At 50.0% G+C, this 18,934-nt stretch overlaps 1 protein-coding gene across 12 annotated transcripts in view; it reads left to right on the forward strand.

Annotated features, from left to right (window-relative positions):
* TNIP1 (TNFAIP3 interacting protein 1) overlaps positions 1-18,574 on the forward strand; it is a 58,427-nt gene extending 39,853 nt beyond the window's left edge. For 5 of the 12 annotated variants that reach the window (XM_010373668.2, XM_010373669.2, XM_010373676.2 and 2 more), the window contains 10 exons: positions 2,706-2,795; positions 5,690-5,755; positions 5,983-6,114; positions 9,416-9,544; positions 11,764-11,895; positions 12,989-13,114; positions 13,626-13,691; positions 14,643-14,834; positions 16,100-16,196; positions 17,767-18,568. In XM_010373668.2, the coding sequence (XP_010371970.2) occupies positions 2,706-2,795; positions 5,690-5,755; positions 5,983-6,114; positions 9,416-9,544; positions 11,764-11,895; positions 12,989-13,114; positions 13,626-13,691; positions 14,643-14,834; positions 16,100-16,196; positions 17,767-17,801 (1,065 nt within the window). In that variant the 3' untranslated portion in view covers positions 17,802-18,568. Of the gene's footprint in view, positions 1-2,705; positions 2,796-5,689; positions 5,756-5,982; positions 6,115-9,415; positions 9,545-11,763; positions 11,896-12,988; positions 13,115-13,625; positions 13,692-14,642; positions 14,835-16,082; positions 16,197-17,766 lie in introns of all 12 variants that reach the window. The other 7 variants (XM_010373673.2, XM_010373677.2, XM_010373674.2 and 4 more) reach the window with 7 other exon arrangements.
* The last annotated feature ends 360 nt before the right edge of the window (positions 18,575-18,934 follow it).

An 18,934-nucleotide genomic window follows, 5' to 3' on the forward strand; every position in this document is an offset into this window, starting at 1 on the left:
GCCCTTTAATCTCCACTCATCTTCCTTGAAAGCCCCGAGCCAGATGCTCTTCCTGCCCTATCTGAGAGTGGGAGCAACTTGCCCTTCTGTCCCAGGGTCTCCTGTCCCATAAGAGGCATGTGTTACAGAGGGGCAACAAGTGTGCCTTGGAATTGCATGCAGGTAGAATACTAGCTCCACCTTTTACCAGCACTGCAGCCTTGGAGAGGTCATATAAGACTCCTAGGCCTCAGTTTCCTCTGTAAAATGAAGATAGTAACACCTGCCTCAAGGGGTGGTTGTAAGGATTCAGTGATGCAATGCTTGTAAAGTAGGTTTAGTGTCATAAACAGTGAACATTAGCTGTTGCTCTTTAGGGGAGATTTGGTGCCAGCAGCCAGCTCTGCTGACTCCACGTGGACTCCTCTCTCCCTCGTGGAGGTTCAGGGTGCGCCACCCTAAAGCCTGGAGTCCACCCGCTTCCTCCTTCCCCAGTAACTTGTTGACCTTTTTGCCAAGCACAGCTCCCATCCAAGATGCCGCAGATTTCAAGTGGGCAGGCCTGTCTGTCCCCTTTCTTAAAGCGGGTGACCTTCTGTGGAGGGCTCCCCCTCACCTTGCTCCTTGGTGCTATGGTGTGCTTACAGGCCTGAGCCTGTAGGGGGCAAGCTCTGCCCCCAGCCCTCCCCGAAGCCTCTAGGGGGTGCAGTGTGGAGGGAAAGAGAATGCTGAGAATAGAGAGAGTCTGACTCCAGGATGATGGCGGACAATGCCAGAAGTCCAGGACAATGTCAGAAACTTCTTCTGTTTGAGCTTCTCATTGTATTGAAGCCCAGAGAAGACAAGGGTCTTGGTGTCCATCACAGAGGAACTTGGAGATGGAGTCGACACACACCCTTTGGACTACTGGCCTTGTCTGCTGTTTCACTCCAGCACTTGCTATTTTTTTTAACCTTTAAACCTTTTTATTTTGATGTAACTAGACTACAGAAGAGTTGCAAAAATAGTCCAGAGAGTTCCCCTATCCCCTTCCTCTACTTCCCCTAATGGCAACATCTTGTAGAACCCTGGTTGAATGATCAAAACTAGGAATTAACGGCATGTACTACTTAGTAAACTACAGACTTTATTCAGATTTCATCAGATTTGCACTCACGTCCTGTCGCGTGCCGGCCTGGAGTCTGGGATCCCATATTGCATTCAGTTGTCTCATCTCTCTCATTTCCTCTAGTCTGTGACAGTTCCTAGTTGTTCCTTGCTTTTCACGACCTTAACACTTTTGAGTTGTACTGGCAAGTTACTCTGTAGAATGTTCTTCAGTTTGGGCTTATTTGCTGTCAAGATTGATGCCTCACAACTGATTGGATCTCATGATGAGATTGAGGTTATGTGTTTTGGCAAGAATCTCACGGAGGTCGCGTTCTATTTACATCAGAGTGTGCAGAACATTTCTCAATCCAGCAGACCAGGGGTACATGATGTCAATGTTTTACTACTGTTAACCTTCATCACTTGCTCAAGTGCTGCCTTTCAAGTTTCTCTGCAAACAAGTGACCAATTTTCCCTTTGTAATGAATAAATGTTTATTTTTGAGAAGCAACTTTTGAGACTATGCAAGTACTCTGTTTTTCCTTAAACTTTCACTGACTGATTTTAGTGTCCATTGGTGGATCTCCACCTGCAGCAGTTATTCCTGTAGTAATGGAATGGTGATTTTGTATTTTACTCATTCTTCCTACACTTATTAATCGGAATTCTTTTGTAAGGAAGAGCTGTCCCTTCTCCCCATTAATTTATGTATTCAGCTATTTTGTTCTATCAGTAGGAACTCAAGAATATTAATTTCATACTGTGACTTATAATCCAATACTATCGTGATGTATTTTGCTGTTCAAAATGTTCCCGTTTTGGCCATAGAAGTTTTTTTCAGGTTGTCTCCTGTGCCCTTTTGACATGCCCTTTTATTATTATTGTTTTTAGTATTATTCATGTGAGCACTTCCTTACTTTCTGGCACTATAAGATGCACCAAACTCACCTTATATTTTATCTGCTCCACCTTATATTTTATCTGCTCCAGCCCCTCAAAGCAGCCCTGTTTCTTTTCAATAAAAAGAAAATGATATTTAGAAACCTACTGAGCACTAGGTGTACTCAGTGCTGCTGGATGTCTCTGCTTTAGCCCCTTACAGAGGACAGAGCTGGGAAACATCTATGTGTACTACACAGTTCTTTATTTCTGCATCTTTCTAAAAATATTTTTAAATAAACATTTTATGTAACTTTAACTTTTATGAAAGTTTTATAAAACATATATGTTTTATAGAATGAATATAGCTATATCTGTCTATATCTATATCTCAAATGTCTTACCTTCCAGGCCACAGAGTTTTTTGGCCGATGTGTGTAGGGGGTGAGGAGAGTGGCTGGTAGTACCTTAGAGGTTGTACCTAAGCAGGGAGAGTGGCCATGGGGAGGGGAGAAGGGAAGGGGAGAGGGCCTGGCAGCCACCCTGAGTCAGGGAGGGGGAATCATCACCTTGTAGACTTCTAGAAAGGGACGTAGTCATGACTGGGATGGTTAGTGCTGTCCTGGTGGGTGGGAGGAGTAGGGAGATAGGAGACAGAGGACTGGGGCCACAGGGGTGAGGGGCCTTAGAGGAGCACTGAGTGGGTGAGATAATTTGTATTGAGATTTTGGTGAAGGCCCCTCTGTGCTTCTCCCCAGGCTAGTGTGACAGCAAGTAAGGTCCCAGAGGTGGCGGCCTTGGGCGCAGCTGAGAAGAAGGTGAAGATGCTGGAGCAGCAGCGCAGTGAGGTAGGTGGCCAGGGTGGCCGTAGTGGGAGGATCCCTCTTCCCTCCCAGGACCAGCAGCACAAAGGCTTGCCCTGGCCTCCTGGCTCTGGCAGGTCCCAGGTCACCATGAGGAGTTGGCATGGTGACCACTGACCCACCTGCCCATGGATGAGGTCTGCCTCCTTGACCTGGACTGCTCTCTCTTGATCAGTCCGTTTGCCTACAGCGGTCACTCTGAGGAGGCGGCATGTGGCGCATGGCCTAACATTGTTGGGGGCAGAGTTTAGGCAGGCTCCCATGGTAGACTTTGGATGGTGGAAAGAGGTTGTTGTAAGTTAGGCAAGTTTTAGCATCACTGATGAGTGGAGGGACCCTCGAGAGGTGGTTTAGGGAGGGCCCATCATGGAAGGAGAGAATTAAGGCCGCTTTCCACTAGTCTGGAGGCTCCATAAATTTACTGTCAAAATTTTTAACGTTAAAAGCTACCTCAGCTGGATGTGGTGGCTTATGCCTGCAATCCCAGCACTTTGGGAGACTGAGGCAGGCAGATCACCTGAGGTGAGGGGTTCAGGACCAGCCTGGCCAACACGGCAAAACCCTGTCCCTACTAAAAATACAAAAAAATTAGTGGGCGTGGTGGCACATGCCTATTAATCCCAGCTACTCAGGCTGAGGCAGGGAGAATTACCTGAACCCGGGAGGTTGAGGTTGCAATGAGCCGAGACCACGCCACCGCATGGCAGCCTGGGCAACAGAGCAAGACCCTGTCTCAAAAAAAAAAAAAAAAAAAGGCTACCTGCCTCTATTGGTGTAGCTACTTTGCAGATATTTTGAGACTCCCATTTCAAGAATTTTCATAGGCAAGAATGAAAAGGACCAGCCAGCAGCTGAAGCCTGCCACAGAATACTGAGTGGATTCCTAAACTCCATTAAGGCGATGGCCAGGTCTTTAGGTAGTTTAAATGTCCCCCAGTACCACTAAGGTGCAGGAGCTGGTTCGTAAGAATCTCTTAGTTTCCCTCTGCTGCCAAGAGAGAAGCCACACTGCAGAGTCCCTGTGCTGCAGTCCATTCTGCCTTTTCCCGTGGATCTCACATGTGTTCCTCCTCCGCCTTCTCACACCCCTAGTCTAGTCCAGTCTTTCCAGACCCGAGGTCGAAGTGCAGCTCCTTTTTGGTAGACACTTGTTCTGTCTGTTCCATCTAGCCCCTTTCCACACTGCCTAGGTGCTTCTCTAGAACCCCGAGCCTGCCTGTCCTCGTCCTCCCGCACATTTGAAAGCTTCTTGATGTGCATGTTAGTTTTAGATTTCTTTTTGTATTGTTATAAATGTTTTTTTTTCTGATTTCAAAAGTGATGTAATGCTCATTACAAAAAGATCAAGAATACCACCTCCTAGAGAAGACCACAACTGATTACAGTTTGTTGCATATCCCTCAGTTTTTTTCAAAGTAGAATAAAATTACACATATACGTGTGTGTATATGTATATGTATATGTATATAAACACACTGCTTTACAGATTATTTTTTCTTTTCTTTTTTATAAAATTAACTGGGTCAGGCTCACACCTGTAATCCCAGCACTTTGGGAGGCTGATGCAGGAAGATTACTTGCATCCGGAAGTTTGAGACCAGCCTGGGCAACATACCAAGACCCTGTCTCTACAAAAAAATAAATAAGCTGTGTGTGGTAGTACACATCTATACTTGGGGGGCTGAGGTGGGAGGATCACTTGAGCTCAGGAGGTTGCAGTGAGCCATGATCACACCACTGCACTCCAGCCTGGGCCTGCCTCCAAAAAAAAATTAACTGCCTTTGAGAGTGTCTATTCATATCTATAACATATACTATATTCCTTCAATTCTTAGTAATTTTTTATCATATACAATGTTTTTGAAATTGGTGTGGATCCTTATGACACATCTTAAGGGTAGGGCCAATACTCCTTTTGTTTTCTTTAGTTGATGATGTAGGAATTGTTTCTTTCTTTGAAAATTGAAATCTCTCTTCCCTGAGGAATTGTTATATCAAGAGTATGGTGGATAATTAGTGTCATCTTCTAACTGAGGAAGTGTGGGAGATGCCTTATTTTCTGTTTTCTTTTTTTAAGACAGGGTCTCACTTTGGTTGCCCAGGCTGGAGTGCAGTGGCATGATCTCAGCTCACTGCAACCTCTGCCTCCTAAGTTTAGGTGATCCTCCCATCTCAGCCTCCCGAGTAGTTGGGGCTGTAGATGCGTGCCATCAGGCCAGGCTAATTTTTGTATTTTTTATAGAGATGGGGTTTTGCCATATTCTCCAGGCTGGTCTTGAACTCCTGAACTCAAGCAATTGGCCCACCTTGGCCTCCCAGAGTGCTGGAATTATAGGCATGAGCCACTGCGCCTGGCCACCTGTTTTCTTATTTTCTTAACAGTTGCACATTGTCTGTTTACTTAACTTATCTTCTGTGCTTAGACTTGTCTCTGGATTTTTTTGTAATACAGATATTGCTGAGATGATTAGCCTTGTGTATATATTTTTGCACACTTTGTGTAAGTGTTTCTATCGGTTAAATTATTCAGAGTGGAATTATTGGGTTAAAGTTGATGAAAATGTGAAATTTCAATACATAACCCCAGACTGCCCTCCAAAGAGGTGTGTGTGTGTTCCACAGCTATTCACCAGAATTATGCAGTTTCCATGTCTTAGTGTTAATCTTGCTTTCCTGGCAAGGTAAAATGCAGCAGTGGATAAAGGTAAACGACTTTGAGTAACATTGAGTTTTTGAGAGGTGAGAGGTGGAGACAGTGTCTGTAGCCACTATTCACACACACTGAGCGCACCTTGGGACGCTGGTGTACATGGGGCAGGAGTTGGTTCTCCTTATTCCTTCTCTGCTTATCTCCTGCTAACTCCAGTCTCTCGCCACAGCTGCTGGAAGTGAACAAGCAGTGGGACCAGCATTTCCGGTCCATGAAGCAGCAGTACGAGCAGAAGGTAATGTGGGGTTCCTGGCCACGCCCACAGGGCATGCCTGATCTTCATCTCACTGCCTCTTTAGCAGCTTTGAACCTTGGGGAGTGGCCACGCTGAGCCCCAGTATGGCCCAGAGGAGACGGTGGGGGCAGTGTTGGAGGGCCTAGGGGCAGCCAGGCCCTGCCCCCATCCTGGAAGTGCTCTACATCCTTGCCTTATACACTCCTTCTCTCTGCCTCTGAACCCAGATCACTGAGCTGCGTCAGAAGCTGGCTGATTTGCAGAAGCAGGTGACTGACCTGGAGGCCGAGCGGGAGCAGAAGCAGCGTGACTTTGACCGCAAGCTTCTCCTGGCCAAGTCCAAGATTGAAATGGAGGAGGCAAGTGTGACTGCTGGTCCCTGCAGAGTCAGCTCCCCTCCACATTAGCGGAGAGTTCACTGGAGCAAACAAGCCAGGAGCAGGAGTCAGGAGACCTGGGGGTCTCGTGCCAAAGAGCTCTGTGACCAAAAACACAGGCACGTTCCTTCCCTGCACTGCAGTTTCCCATCTGAAAATTGAGAAGATTGCATTAACTGCAGCTTTGCACATTTTCTTGTTTTTATTCAGAACTTTTTGTTCCATTAAAATCGTAGGGACTGGGGAACTGTACAGGGAAGCACACCGTATAAAAGATCCAAGCAGGTGGCCAGGCACGATGACTCACGCTTGTAATCCCAGCACTTGGGGAGGCCTAGGCAGATGGATTACCTGAGATCAGGAGTTCAAGATCAGTGTGGCCAACATGATGAAACCCCATCTCTACTAAAAAAACAAAACTTAGCTGGGTGTGGTGGCAGGCACCTGCAATCCCAGCTACTCAGGTAGCTGAGGCAGGAGAATCGCTTGAACCTGGGAGGCGGAGGTTGCAGTGAGTCGAGATCGCACCATCGCACTCCAGCCTAGGCAACAACAGTGAAACTCTTTCTCAAAAAAAAAAAAAAAAGATCCAAGCAGGGCTGCTCTGTAGCACTTGGTGGGGTGGGATGCTGCTAAGTGTTCAGCGTAGTGATGGTGATTTGCCAGGGAGGGGCTACAACATGAAACAGAGCTTTACTTATCCATTCATGCAGGCATTTGTCCTCAGAGCCTGTCTCAGGCATTATGCTTGGGCATAGAGTCCACAGGAACAGCTCAACCCTGCCCTTGCTGGGAAAGAGGTGCCAGACAACTAATTACAGAAGCAAATCAAGTAAAAGTGTGTTAAGTATTGCAAAGAAGACCAGGTTGGGTGGCTTGTGCCTGTGATCCTGGCACTTTGGAATGTCGAGGTGGGAGGATTGCTTGAGGCCAGGAGTTTGAGACCAACCTCGGTGACACAGCCACATCTTGTCTCTACAAAAATTAAAAATTAGCTGGGTGTGGTAGTGTGCACCTGTAGACCTCGCTACTCAGGCTAAGGTGGGAGGATTGCTTGAGCCCAGGAGTTGGAAGCTGCAGTGAGTTGCAATCATGCCGCTGCACTCCAGACTGGACAACAGAGTAAAACCCTGTTTCTTTAAAAGAAAAATGTATGGCCGGGCATGGTGGCTCATGCCTGTAATCCCAGCGTTTTGGGAGGCCAAGGTAGGCAGATCACCTGAGGTCAGGAGCTCGAGACCAGCCTGGCCAACATGGTGAAACCCCATCTCTAATAAAAATACAAAAATTAACTGGGCATGGTAGCGCATGTCTGTAGTCCCAGCTACTCAGGAGACTGAGGCACGAGAATCGCTTGAACCTGGAAGGTGGAGGTTGCAGTGAACTGAGATTGCGTCACTGCACTCTAGCTTGGGCGACAGAATGAGACCCTGTCTCAAAAAAAAAAGTACTATGAAGAAGAAGTTACAGAGATCAGAGAGTGGGCATAAGTGGGACCAGATTCTTTCTTGAGGGGAAACAACAGGTCCCCTGAAGTAGTATCTGCCCAGTCATATGTATGACTGAGACCAGCCAAGGCCCATCAGGACCTTGGAGCAGCTTAAAGAGGAAAGGCCACTTGACTGCCAGACTCTCGGGAGATTTTATTTATGTCACCATGTTTTCCCCTTCATGGGAACTGGACATGGTCTTTTGCCTAGCTTCAAAATGGACGTTTTCAACATGGATTGCCTTTCAGAGTTCCTCCCATCAGCATGGGACACCAGGGGCCTTATCTGAGCTGTCAGCCTGCGTCTGTGACACCCCCTTACCTAAGAGGTGTGGTAGGGAGAACACTTCTGTCTTTCCTTACGAGTGCACAGTCACATCTGGTGACTCACAGCCAGACATCCTGGATCTTTGGCCCCTCTCCCTTGCTAACAGTGATAGGTGAGAGAAATCCCTGGAATCTGAAGGCTCTTCCCTATCAGCTGCAAGGAAGGTAGGGCTTTTCATGACAAGGTGTGGCCCTGTAGATAAGTACGCATTTTGGTAAAGGCCATGCCCATCTGGGAGCCTCTTGATGGGGAGTCCAGAACGATTGCCACGGAGTTCTGACCAAGGCTGCCCTCTGCAGTCCATACTGACTAAAGGTCACACAGGGCTGGGTGAAAACTAACCCCTGCGACTGGTCTCCTAATCGCATGCTGTGAATACACAGTTAGGAAATGTCCACACACTACAAAGTGAAAGTTTCCCTGGACTACCTCCCCCTGCCATGATCCCAGGCCCTCCCCAGAGGGAACCACTGTTACCGTTTTGGTGCACCCGTTTCCAGACCTTTCTCGCATATATGTACACATAGGAATATATAGTTTATTTTGGGATGTGCCTTGTCTTTCCACTGCACTATGCTGCCATCCTCTAGTTTAAACACCTCCTTTGACAGTGGAAGGGGAGAGAGCAAGGGAATAGGAAACCTGGGTTCTAGCCCCAGCTAACTTGGGTTTGTCACTTCCCCTCTCTGGACATTTGTTTTCCATCATATTACAGGGCTGGGACTTGATGCTGTCTAAAGGCCTATCCCAGTCTTGACTGTCTGTGGCGAAGCCCTGCTGGTTCCATAGAGGGTATGGAACCGTCTCCTGGAAGCCTTCCCTCAGCTGTGGTGAACTTTCTTTTAGCCCCTCAGTACTTCATTTCTTTCTGGAGGAGCACGCTCTGCCTTACGCCACAGTGCTCTCTGGGCGTGTCATCTCCCCTCTAGGCTCCAAGGCTGTACGAGCTGAAGTGTCTGTTAGGGATTATCAGTAGTTTATCGCTTTCTGTGGATCACAGAAGACCCCCATGTGAATATGGTCAGAACTATGGCTTTTCTTTCTGGTAGATTACACACAGACAAAATTCTGCTTTCAGTTTTGGGGCTCACAGCCCTCCTGAGGCCTCTGTGTGACTCACGTTAGGAACCCTGTACCTGTGACAGGTAGGTAAGTTTAGACAAGGGAGGGCTGTGGCAGTGCCGGGGGTCTCAACTGCTTAGTGGATGAACTGGTGTCAGAATCCAGGGTCTTCTACTCAACGGAGCGCTGCTTTTTCTTTTTTTTAATTATTATTTTAAATTGACACATAATAATTGAGGGCAGGACCAGATGGACATTACTGCACCGACCCCAGGTGCCTTGCACGTGAGCATTGTGGAGTGATGACCAGCGGAGAAGGTAGGAGCTGGGCCAGGCAGGACGGAGTCCGAGGCCTCCTGGAGAGGCCATCCCTAGCCAGCTTACCAACCCTGTGTTCCCTGCAGACCGACAAGGAGCAGCTGACAGCGGAGGCCAAGGAGCTGCGCCAAAAGGTCAAGTACCTGCAGGATCAGCTGAGCCCGCTCACCCGGCAGCATGAGTACCAGGAAAAGGAGATCCAGCGGCTCAACAAGGTGGGTGTCTTGGCCCGGGTCCCTTGGCTGGGCAGGGCTCCCTTGAGTCCAGCTGCAATGCCCACCCCATCACTGGCACCCCCAACCATTCAGCTCAGGAAGGGTAACCCCCAGTCAGTGAACTGGCATCCCGTTTCCCGCCTGTTCTGCCATTGCCTCCCACACTCAGAGTGACTCAGCCCTTGGATGAGCCTGTGTCACCCATCCCTATGGAGGTGCACTCTTCCCCTTACGCCTCACCTGCCCACCCTGCTTGTCAGGGTTCGCTTTACCTTCACTTGCTCAGCAAAGCCTTCCCTGAACCTCATTCAGGTTGCTCTGGTCTATGCTCCTGAGGTCCCAGCAACTTCTCTGACACTCCTTCTCATGGCTCATCATCACTTATTTAATTCTGTCTTCCCATCTGGCGGTGGGAGGTGCACACCTTCACCAAGGTGTATACCCTAGGCGCCTTGCACAGCTCCTGCCATCGAGCACGTGTTCAGCAAACACTGAAGGGAGTGGAGGAGCACGGGTTGAGGGGCCCGCCCTTGTGCAGTGGGATCCAGAGAGACAGGGCCCCCAGGTTGGAGGCTGGGGAAACCAGAAACCGTGTGGTCTGAGCCAAGCAGAGTGGTCTAGTCCCAGCTTAGCGTCTCCAGCCTCTCCAGTTCAGTTTTGCCGTCTGAGCCCTGGTGGGAATGGCTCTGGCTCTGCCTACCTTCCAGCAGGGTTTCAAAGATGCAGGCTGACGGGAAGGAGCTTTGAAAGGAAACATTCTCTGAGGGCCTGGAGGAGTTAAGTTCATGGCTCAGCTTTTCCTTTCGTGCTAATTGTTTTTCCTTTCCCTCTGCCTCCTGACCCTGGTCACAGTGGACTCTGGCATGAGTTGAACATTCCTAGGCCTGCTGGGGAGACCCTTTCTTTTTGGTTTTGGTGTTTTGTAAACACTGATTATGCCAAGTCTGGGGCCCTTGACCTGTTTCCAAAGAAAGAAAAGCCATCTATCCTGAGCTGGGGGACTTGGGGCTCTAAATAGAGGCAGAGAATTGTCCGTGCTGCTGATCATAAAGATGACCTTGGAGGTTTTCTTGGCAGAGCCGGGAACAGACACCATGTGGATGAGTAATGCAGGGCATGTGGTGTTCTTTGCTCATGACCTCAGGCATCTCCCTGTCCCTGGACCTCAGTCTTTTCATCTAAAAAGTGGGGTGGAGTAGGAAGATAAAGTGGAGCCATAACTTCCCCTTGGAACATCCTGAATTTACTCTCGGTCCTGCAGTTTCTTTGCATGTCTAGGGTAGCTGAAGAGACCAGGTGGAAGCCTGAGTCCAAGGTGGGCCAGGTCTGTATCTCCCCATGGTCCAGGGAGGCCCATGGGCGATGCTGAGGCATGCAAGGGGAGGCCCTGCTGTCCTGGGGCTGAAGTCCAGGGTGACCAGTCTTGAGACGTGTTCCAGAGTTCTGAGTAACATGTTAACAGAGTTCAAGGGGAAACACGGTTAACTGAAACCTTTAAGGAGATGTGAGCACACTGTTTATATAAAGAAAAGTATTTTGTGAACCTGATAGATTAAGAGTACTTTTTTTTATTTTCAGAATGTTATCTGGTGATACTTCAGCCCACTTTCAGGGTTAGAAAGGGAAAATATTAACTAAGTAGAAATTAAATCCAGTCTTCTCTACATACAGAAGTGTTGGGGATGGAAGGGGTGGTTTGGATGGGAATGTGTTGCTGAAGCTGAAGAATCTCAGGGCAGGCCAGCTGTTGGGGAGGCTCAAGCTTCCCCCGGAGGACTTAATCTTCCTTCTAGGTCTGGATGCTAAGAATTGAGCCACACCTGTTCAGGGAAGGGGAGATTTCCCCTTCTACATGACAACCAGTTTAGGCTGCTGGGTAAGAGCATGTGCTGAGCTTGAGTCTGTGCTCTGCCACTTACTAACTGTGTGACCTTGGACAAGTCCCTTCAGGTCTCTGAGCCTCGGTTTTCACATCTGTAAAATGAGGATGATGATCATAGACTTTTCTTCATGGCACTGTGCAGAAGATCCAGTGCTACCCTATTGATTAGCATTCTACACATATTTCACTGGATCTTCTGCACAGTGCCATTAATGGTGGTGGCTATTATTAGTGTCATTATTATTAGAAAGGAGGTCCCTGAGGATGACCCCTCCAAAGGGCCCTGATTTCCAGGGGTTCCTGCTGATGGTCCCATCTTTTCTCTCCTTGATTCCAGGCCCTGGAGGAAGCACTGAGCATCCAAACCCCACCATCCTCTCCACCAACAGCATTTGGTAGCCTAGAAGGAGCAGGGGCCCTCCTAAGGAAACAGGAGCTGGTCACGCAGAATGAGTTGCTGAAACAGCAGGTGAGGCTTCCGGGAGGAAATCGGGTGGGAGGTGCTCAGTGGGAGCTGGAGCTTTCCTGAGGGCCCAGACGGCTTGGAATCGCGTGGAACTTGTAATTAGTAATCCACTTTCTGGTCATTGGCCAGGGCCCCCGTCTGGCTCTAGGTTTATCCTGTCCAGCACCATAGCCCTAGCTTAAGTCATTCCTCTACCACCTTTATGATTTAGCCATCTCTGTGCCCCACACGTGCTATCATTTACCTAGTATTTAAAAAATACATTCTAAATAAATGAATTTAAAAGGGAGCCGTATATCACTACTGTAAATGGAAAAACATTATTTGTCACAAGTAGAAAGTAACTGTAAGAGATAAACGCAATAAAAACAAAACAATGTTGTTAAACTCTAGCCAGATACTCTTGCCAGATGAAGACTCTGAACTGGAGTTCTTTTCCCCTTTATTTAAAGGAGATTGGCAGGTACTAGAATGGTATTAAAGACCTACGAGACCTGAGGGACACAGAAGGATTGGGGTGAAAGGAAATGAAAAGGTTGTGGCTCTCCCACTGTCTCCATGCTATTTAATCCTATGCTTCTGATCCTCCTAAACCGCCTTGAACCTAGCCAGTGTCTCAGCTGATCTGCACTAAGCATGTGAAACTACAGGCTAAGAGACAGAGGCAGGCCCCACCCAACCTACCTCTGCCGGGGCACCCCGGAGCCCTAGCAGAGTTTGTAGGGTCTCTACCCTCAGGGCCAGCAGATCCAAACTCCGGTCTCCACCAAACTCTGGTTCTGTGGTCACTGCCCCTGTGGTTCTCAGCGGAGTGAAAGGATTGTACGGGTTGATGGCTTTCAACCTTGTTTTTAAAGCCGTATATCCTTTGTTCAAATAAAGTCCTACCTTGGGGCCCAGAATGTAAAATAGAGGGACACAGAACTACTCTGTTTGAAGTTAAGGTGGGGGCTGGAGGTGTACCTGTCCCACTCTCCATGGCGACCCCCAGCTCTGCCATCTGTGACCCCAGCAGGACGCATGGGAGTCTGAGCCTGAGGAGAAATCCCCACTCAGAACCATCCCCCTCCCTCTCTTCCTCCTCCCTCCACACCAGGTGAAGATCTTCGAGGAGGACTTCCAGAGAGAGCGCAGTGATCGTGAGCGCATGAATGAGGAGAAGGAAGAGCTGAAGAAGCAAGTGGAGAAGCTGCAGGCCCAGGTCACCCTGTCGAACGCCCAGGTGAGAGTGACTGGACCCAGGAAGGGCGACTGGCCTGTCCTCCTTGGGAGAGGGGGTATGGATTGGAGGGCCCTGGTGAGGCTGGATGTCGGGACACTCACTGCTTCTCTCCAGCTCTGCAATCATATTTGACCTCGGCAAGGCCCTTCCCCTCTCTGACTCTTGCTTTGTACAATGACGAGGTTTACTCTAAGATACCTCTACCTCTGACTTTCCACAGTCAGTTCTAGGGCTTTACTGTCCCAGAATGGAATTAAAAGATGTTAGCATAGAAGCAGCGAGGTTCACGCGAACCCTCTTGACCTGCGCACAGACCACTGTGATGAGCAGGTGGCCTGCAGCAACAGCCTGGGCTGCGCTCGGCCCTCAGGACCCTTTCCCGGGGCTGGCCCACGCATGGTGGCCCAGAGGGAGGCATCAGCCGGGCAGTGCTCTCCGCTGGTCAGGCCCTGGATCCGGGCCTGGCCAGAAACCACCTTGCCGACAGTCTTTTCTCCCTCCCTTCTCTCAGCTCAAAGCATTCAAAGATGAGGAGAAGGCAAGAGAAGCCAACAGACAGCAGAAGAGGAAAGCAAAGGTGAGGAGGCCTGAGGGAGGTGGCAGCACGGACATCATCTCACCTTCCTCAGGGAGCTAGCCTGATGGGCGCACGGTGTGTGCACGGGCGTGGGGACATTCTCTGCTAACTAACTGATGAGTAATACAGGAAGAGCCTTAGAGCAGTATTGGTATAGAGACAGTCTTACGATGCATTAGCTGTCATCACTGTTGACATTCTGTGTCCAGGTAGCACCCTTCCGTGCCCATGTGACTAGCCTTCTTTGGCCGTGTATGAGCCTTCCGTGTCCATGTACCCACTTTCTGTGCCCATGTATGAGCCTTCCATGCCCATGTATCCAACTTTCTGTGCCCATGTACCAGCCCTCCGTGCCATGTACCAGCCTTTTTTGCCCATGCCCAGCCTTCTGTGTCCATGTACAAGCCTTCCATGCCCATGTGCCCAGCCTTCCATTTGCATGTACCAGCCTTCCGTGCCCATGTGCCCAGCCTTCTTTGTCCATTTACCAGCCTTCCATGCCCGTGTATGAGCCTTCTGTGTCCATGTGCCCAGCCTCCCATGCCCATGTGCCCAGCCTTCCATGCCCATGTACCCAGACATCCGTGTCCATGTACCAGCCTTCCATGCCCATGTACCAGCCTTCTGTGCCCATGTACCAGCCTTCCATGCCCATGTACCAGCCTTCCGTGCCCATGTACCAGCCTTCTGTGCCTATGTCACAACCTTCCATGCATATGTACCCAGCCTTCCATGCCCATGCAGCCTTCCATGCTCATATATCCAGCCTTCTATACCCATGTATCCAGATTTCTGTACCCATGTTGCAGCCTTTCATGACCACGTACCAGCCTTTGGTACCTAGCCTGCTAGCCTTCAGAGAGCTAACGTTCTAATTAGAGAGAGGATGATGAGGTGGGTGTCCCGTACAGCCTGTTACAGGCCAAAGCCAGATGTGAGCCTTTCTTGCAGGCCTCGGGAGAGCGCTACCACGTGGAGCCCCACCCGGAACATCTCTGCAGGGCCTACCCCTATGCCTACCCGCCTATGCCAGCCATGGTGCCACACCATGGCTTTGAAGACTGGTCCCAGATCCGCTACCCACCTCCCCCCATGGCCATGGAGCACCCGCCCCCACTCCCCAACTCCCGCCTCTTCCATCTGGTGAGTCTGTGTCCCTCCCTTGCTCCAGGGCACACACAGAGGCTGCCCCAGACACCTTCCAGAGAGGAAGGCTAAGTGAGGGGGTCAGAAACTGCATCCTTCTGAAATAAACGGCACCATGGTGGCAGGTGGGTATCCAGGGCCTGGCTCTGGCCTGCTACCCAGGGGCAGGGATCTGGCCACGATCCTGCAGGACTGCCCTACAGCTGTTCAGGGTCACTGGTGTAGGGCAGAGAAGGCTGAGTAAGAGTGCAGGGTAGGAAGGAGGACTCCCTCCAGGCCCCAGGCCAGGGGTATCAGAGTTTGGGTTTGCTTTTTCTTATAACTTCCGCATGTAACCAGGTTCCAGAGCCTCACCATGTTTCTCTCTCTTTCCTTCCCTTTTCTCTCCACTCCCCTCCTTCCCCTCATCTCCCCTCCTTTCCCCTCCCCTCCTGTCCCCTCCTGTCCCCTCCCCTCCCCTCCCCTCCCCTCCTTTCCTCCTCTCCTCTCTCTCTTTATTTTATTTTCTTTTTTTTTTTTGAGATGGAGTTTCACTCTTCTTTGCCCATGCTGGAGTGCAGTGACGTGATCTCGGCTCATTGCAACCTCTGCCTCCCAGGTTCAAGCTATTCTCCTGCCTCAGCCTCCCGAGTAGCTGGGATTACAGGCATGCACCACCACGCCTGGCTAATTTTTTGTATTTTTGGTAGAGACGGGGTTTCTCCATGTTGGCCAGGCTGGTCTCGAACTCCTGACCTCAGGTGATCCACCTGTCTCGGCCTCCCAAAGTGCTAGGATTACAGGCGTGAGTCACTGCACGTGGCCTCTTTTCCCTTCTTATCATTCTTCCTCCAAAGATCTGCTGTTGCTTGTCCCATTTTCCCCAGTCCTCTGCCACAGCCCCACCTTAGGCATCCCAGCTCTCCCCTAGACCATTACAGAAACCTCCTGGCTGGCCTCCTTTTCAGCTTCTCCCGTGTGAACATTCTTGGTACACATCTTTAAACACCAGAGTATAGTACGGCACTTAAGAGATTGGCTCTGGATTTAGAAAGACCTGGATTCAAATCCAAGCTTAGCCATTCTCCTTGCTGGATGACTTTCAGCAAGTTATCCCCTCTGAGCCTCAGATTCCTTACCTGTGAAATGGGAGTGCCAGCCTGGGTTGTTATAAAGATTCACTTATACTTGACTAATATAGATTTAGTATTGCCCTGGCACAGTAGGTGCTATTGTAATTTTCGGGTGTGGTTATTGATTATTAAGCACCAGTTTTGTCGCAGCCGGAATACACCTGGCGTCTACCCTGTGGAGGGGTTCGAAATCCAAATCAGAGCTCCCAAATGATGGACTCTCCCACGGCCAGGCCTACAGAACCAGGTGAGCCCCTAGTCCTGAGTCTTGGTCCTCCCTGGGGGAGATAACGTCTCATCTGCCAGCATTGCCTAAGTCTGGGGTGATGTTGTTACTTTCTGATCTTGGTGGAGGAGAGGCCCAGCTTTTCAAAACAGTGTTGAATGGAGAGCGATGGCAGCCACAGAGGGAAGGGGGCTGAAACCATTCATTCTAGTGCATTATCTAAATGCCAGGCATTGTGTGCTAGGTGCTACGGATGCCAAGAGAACAGAAGCAGATACAGTCCTTGCTCTTATATAGCATAATGTCTAATGAGGGAGGCAGAAATGACTAAACAGACACCACACAGACAGGCTACACTCGAGTGCCCTAAAGGAAGAAGAGCAGGTTTCTGTGGGAGAAGATAGCAGAGGAAGCCGACCTAGACTGGGGGCTTAGGAGAGCTTCCCAGAGGCGGCAGCATTTGAGTTGAGACTCTCAGAATGAGTGGCACTAGTTAGGTGGAGAGGTAGGGGTGTCATGCTTTTGCAGAGAACATGACAAATGCAGAGGCCTTGGTGGGAGAAGGGGAAGTAGGGGAGCCGGTTTGAGGATCGGAGGGAAGACCAGTGTGGCTGGAGCCAAGAACAAGGTGGGGAAAGAGAGGGGCAATGCAGGGTTCGGGATGTAGCCAGGCCCTGACCGTGCAGGCCTGCAGAGCATGGTGGGAGGCCTGGGTCTTATCCTCAGCATAATGTGTAGTCACTGGACATTTTTATAGCGGAGTGGTATGGCCATATTTCTGTTTGAAAAGCTCCCCTGACCATGGTGTCCACCATGAAAGGCTGAAGGACCCAGAGCTGTGTCCACTCGTCAAAAGACTGGGACCTTAGCGACTGCCATCGCTCCCTGCAGAGCTCTCATGGGGCACAAGGCACTGCCTCGCCTGTGGGACTTCTGGGAACACAATTATAACTAGTGGGTGGGAATGACAGGGAGGTCAAGTCCATCGCAGCATGAAGAGGAACTTTCTAAGGGACACAGTTGTGCAGAAATGGAGCCAGCTCTGGGAGGTAGCGAGTGTCCCTTTGCAGAAGGTGTGTGAGTAGAGGCCATGGGATGGATACCTTGGAGGAGTTGTGATTTGGAGGATTTGGTGTTTGGAAGAAAGGATTGGACTGCTCAGTCATTTTCTGTTTTTCCCTGAAGAGCCCTACGAGTTCAGTGAGCCCCTTAGAGGCTGCTTTGATGAGTGGTAGAGGTTGGTTTAATGGGAGGGCCTCCCTCCCCAGAACTGCTCCACTTCCGGGGTCTGGAGCCAGATTGGGTTCAAATCCTAGCCCCACTACTTCCTGGACCTGGAACTATGAGCAAGTCATTCAAAACCTCTTAGTGTCCCAGTTCCCTCTTCTACAATGGGATAATAACCTGCCTTCTTCATAGGGCTGGGGGAAGATTACATGACCAGCGTACCTAAGGTACTTAGCCCTGGCACTTGGTAGCACCCAGTAACCCTAGCTGTTATTTTCACTGTTCCCGTATTGCATTCCATAAGAGACTTTGAAACTCACTCTACCAGATAATCATGAAGTCCTCAAAATTTTTGTTTATTTAGAGTCTCCAAAAAATGACCGTGAGGGGCCTCAGTGAGACCAGATTGTGTCATTTGGCTCCACCTTCATCTTGCAGAGCCAGCTGACCTCAGATTGCCGAAAAACTAGAAGCCACTTGCACGGTGTGGCCAGAGCCTCAGCTGGATGAGAGGCTGAGATGGGTGGCCAGCTTGTACACCAGTCCCTGAACCGAGCTGTTTACAAGACTGGGGAGGCTCCACCCAGAAGGCTTTCATGTGTACTCTGATGGGAGTGACTGGGAAAAACTCACTTCCCTGCTGCTGAGTGGAGAGAGGCCTCAGCCGGCTTTGACCTGGCATCTGTTGCAGAAGCCTCCAGGAGCAGCAATCCTAAGAGTGGGGTGCAGTCAAGATCCCCTTCCTTCAAAATCTCCCGGAAATGGTTTCAGGTCCTCTGGTGCCATGACCAGTTTGTGTGTGTGTTTAATTTTTGCTTCAAGCTCTAGCAGGACCTGCCCCACGCACACCCCTACCCCTCTGTGAGGAGCTGTGGGAAGTGTGGGTTTGTTTCCGGAACAGAAGAGAATGATGGATGTTCTGGCTGTGGGGCCTTCACCACCTCCACTCACAGTAGCCTTGCTGAAGCCATCGCAGATGGGAGAAGGTCATGCCAGCCAGGTCCGATGAGGGGTCCCAGCCCCCCAGCCTGAAGCTGCCAGGCCCTGAGGTTCAGACCCTGGACCCTGCAGCTGGAGGCCTGTGGTGCCAGAAGCCCAGATTAGGGTGGCTGTCCATCCCTGGATAGCTATTTGCACGAATCATGGACATAAATCCAAGTTGAAGATCAACATTCTGACTCATGTTCATTTATGCACTAATGTTCCCCTATCAACCCCCTGCTTTCCTGGATCCCTCCTTCTGTTCCCTTGTCTTCCTTTCCCTGAGAGGGTCACCATTACTCAAGAGTAATGGTGACATATCAGGGCCTCCCTGAGGGTAGGGCAGCCAGGGGCAGTCGAAGGAGCCTAGGCCAGGACTCAGGGGACTTGGGTTTAAGTTCCAGTCCTGCCCCTCACTCATCAGGAGACCTGGGGCAAGGCGTGGCCCTTCTGTGAGCCTCAGTTTCCTCATCTGTCAAACAGAACCTCATCTTAACCTTAAATGACTTGAAGAACTGTGGGAGGGAATGAGAGTAGATCAGAACTGGTTT

This window comes from Rhinopithecus roxellana, chromosome 3 (assembly GCF_007565055.1).
Source record: "Rhinopithecus roxellana isolate Shanxi Qingling chromosome 3, ASM756505v1, whole genome shotgun sequence".
NCBI lineage: Eukaryota > Metazoa > Chordata > Mammalia > Primates > Cercopithecidae > Rhinopithecus > Rhinopithecus roxellana.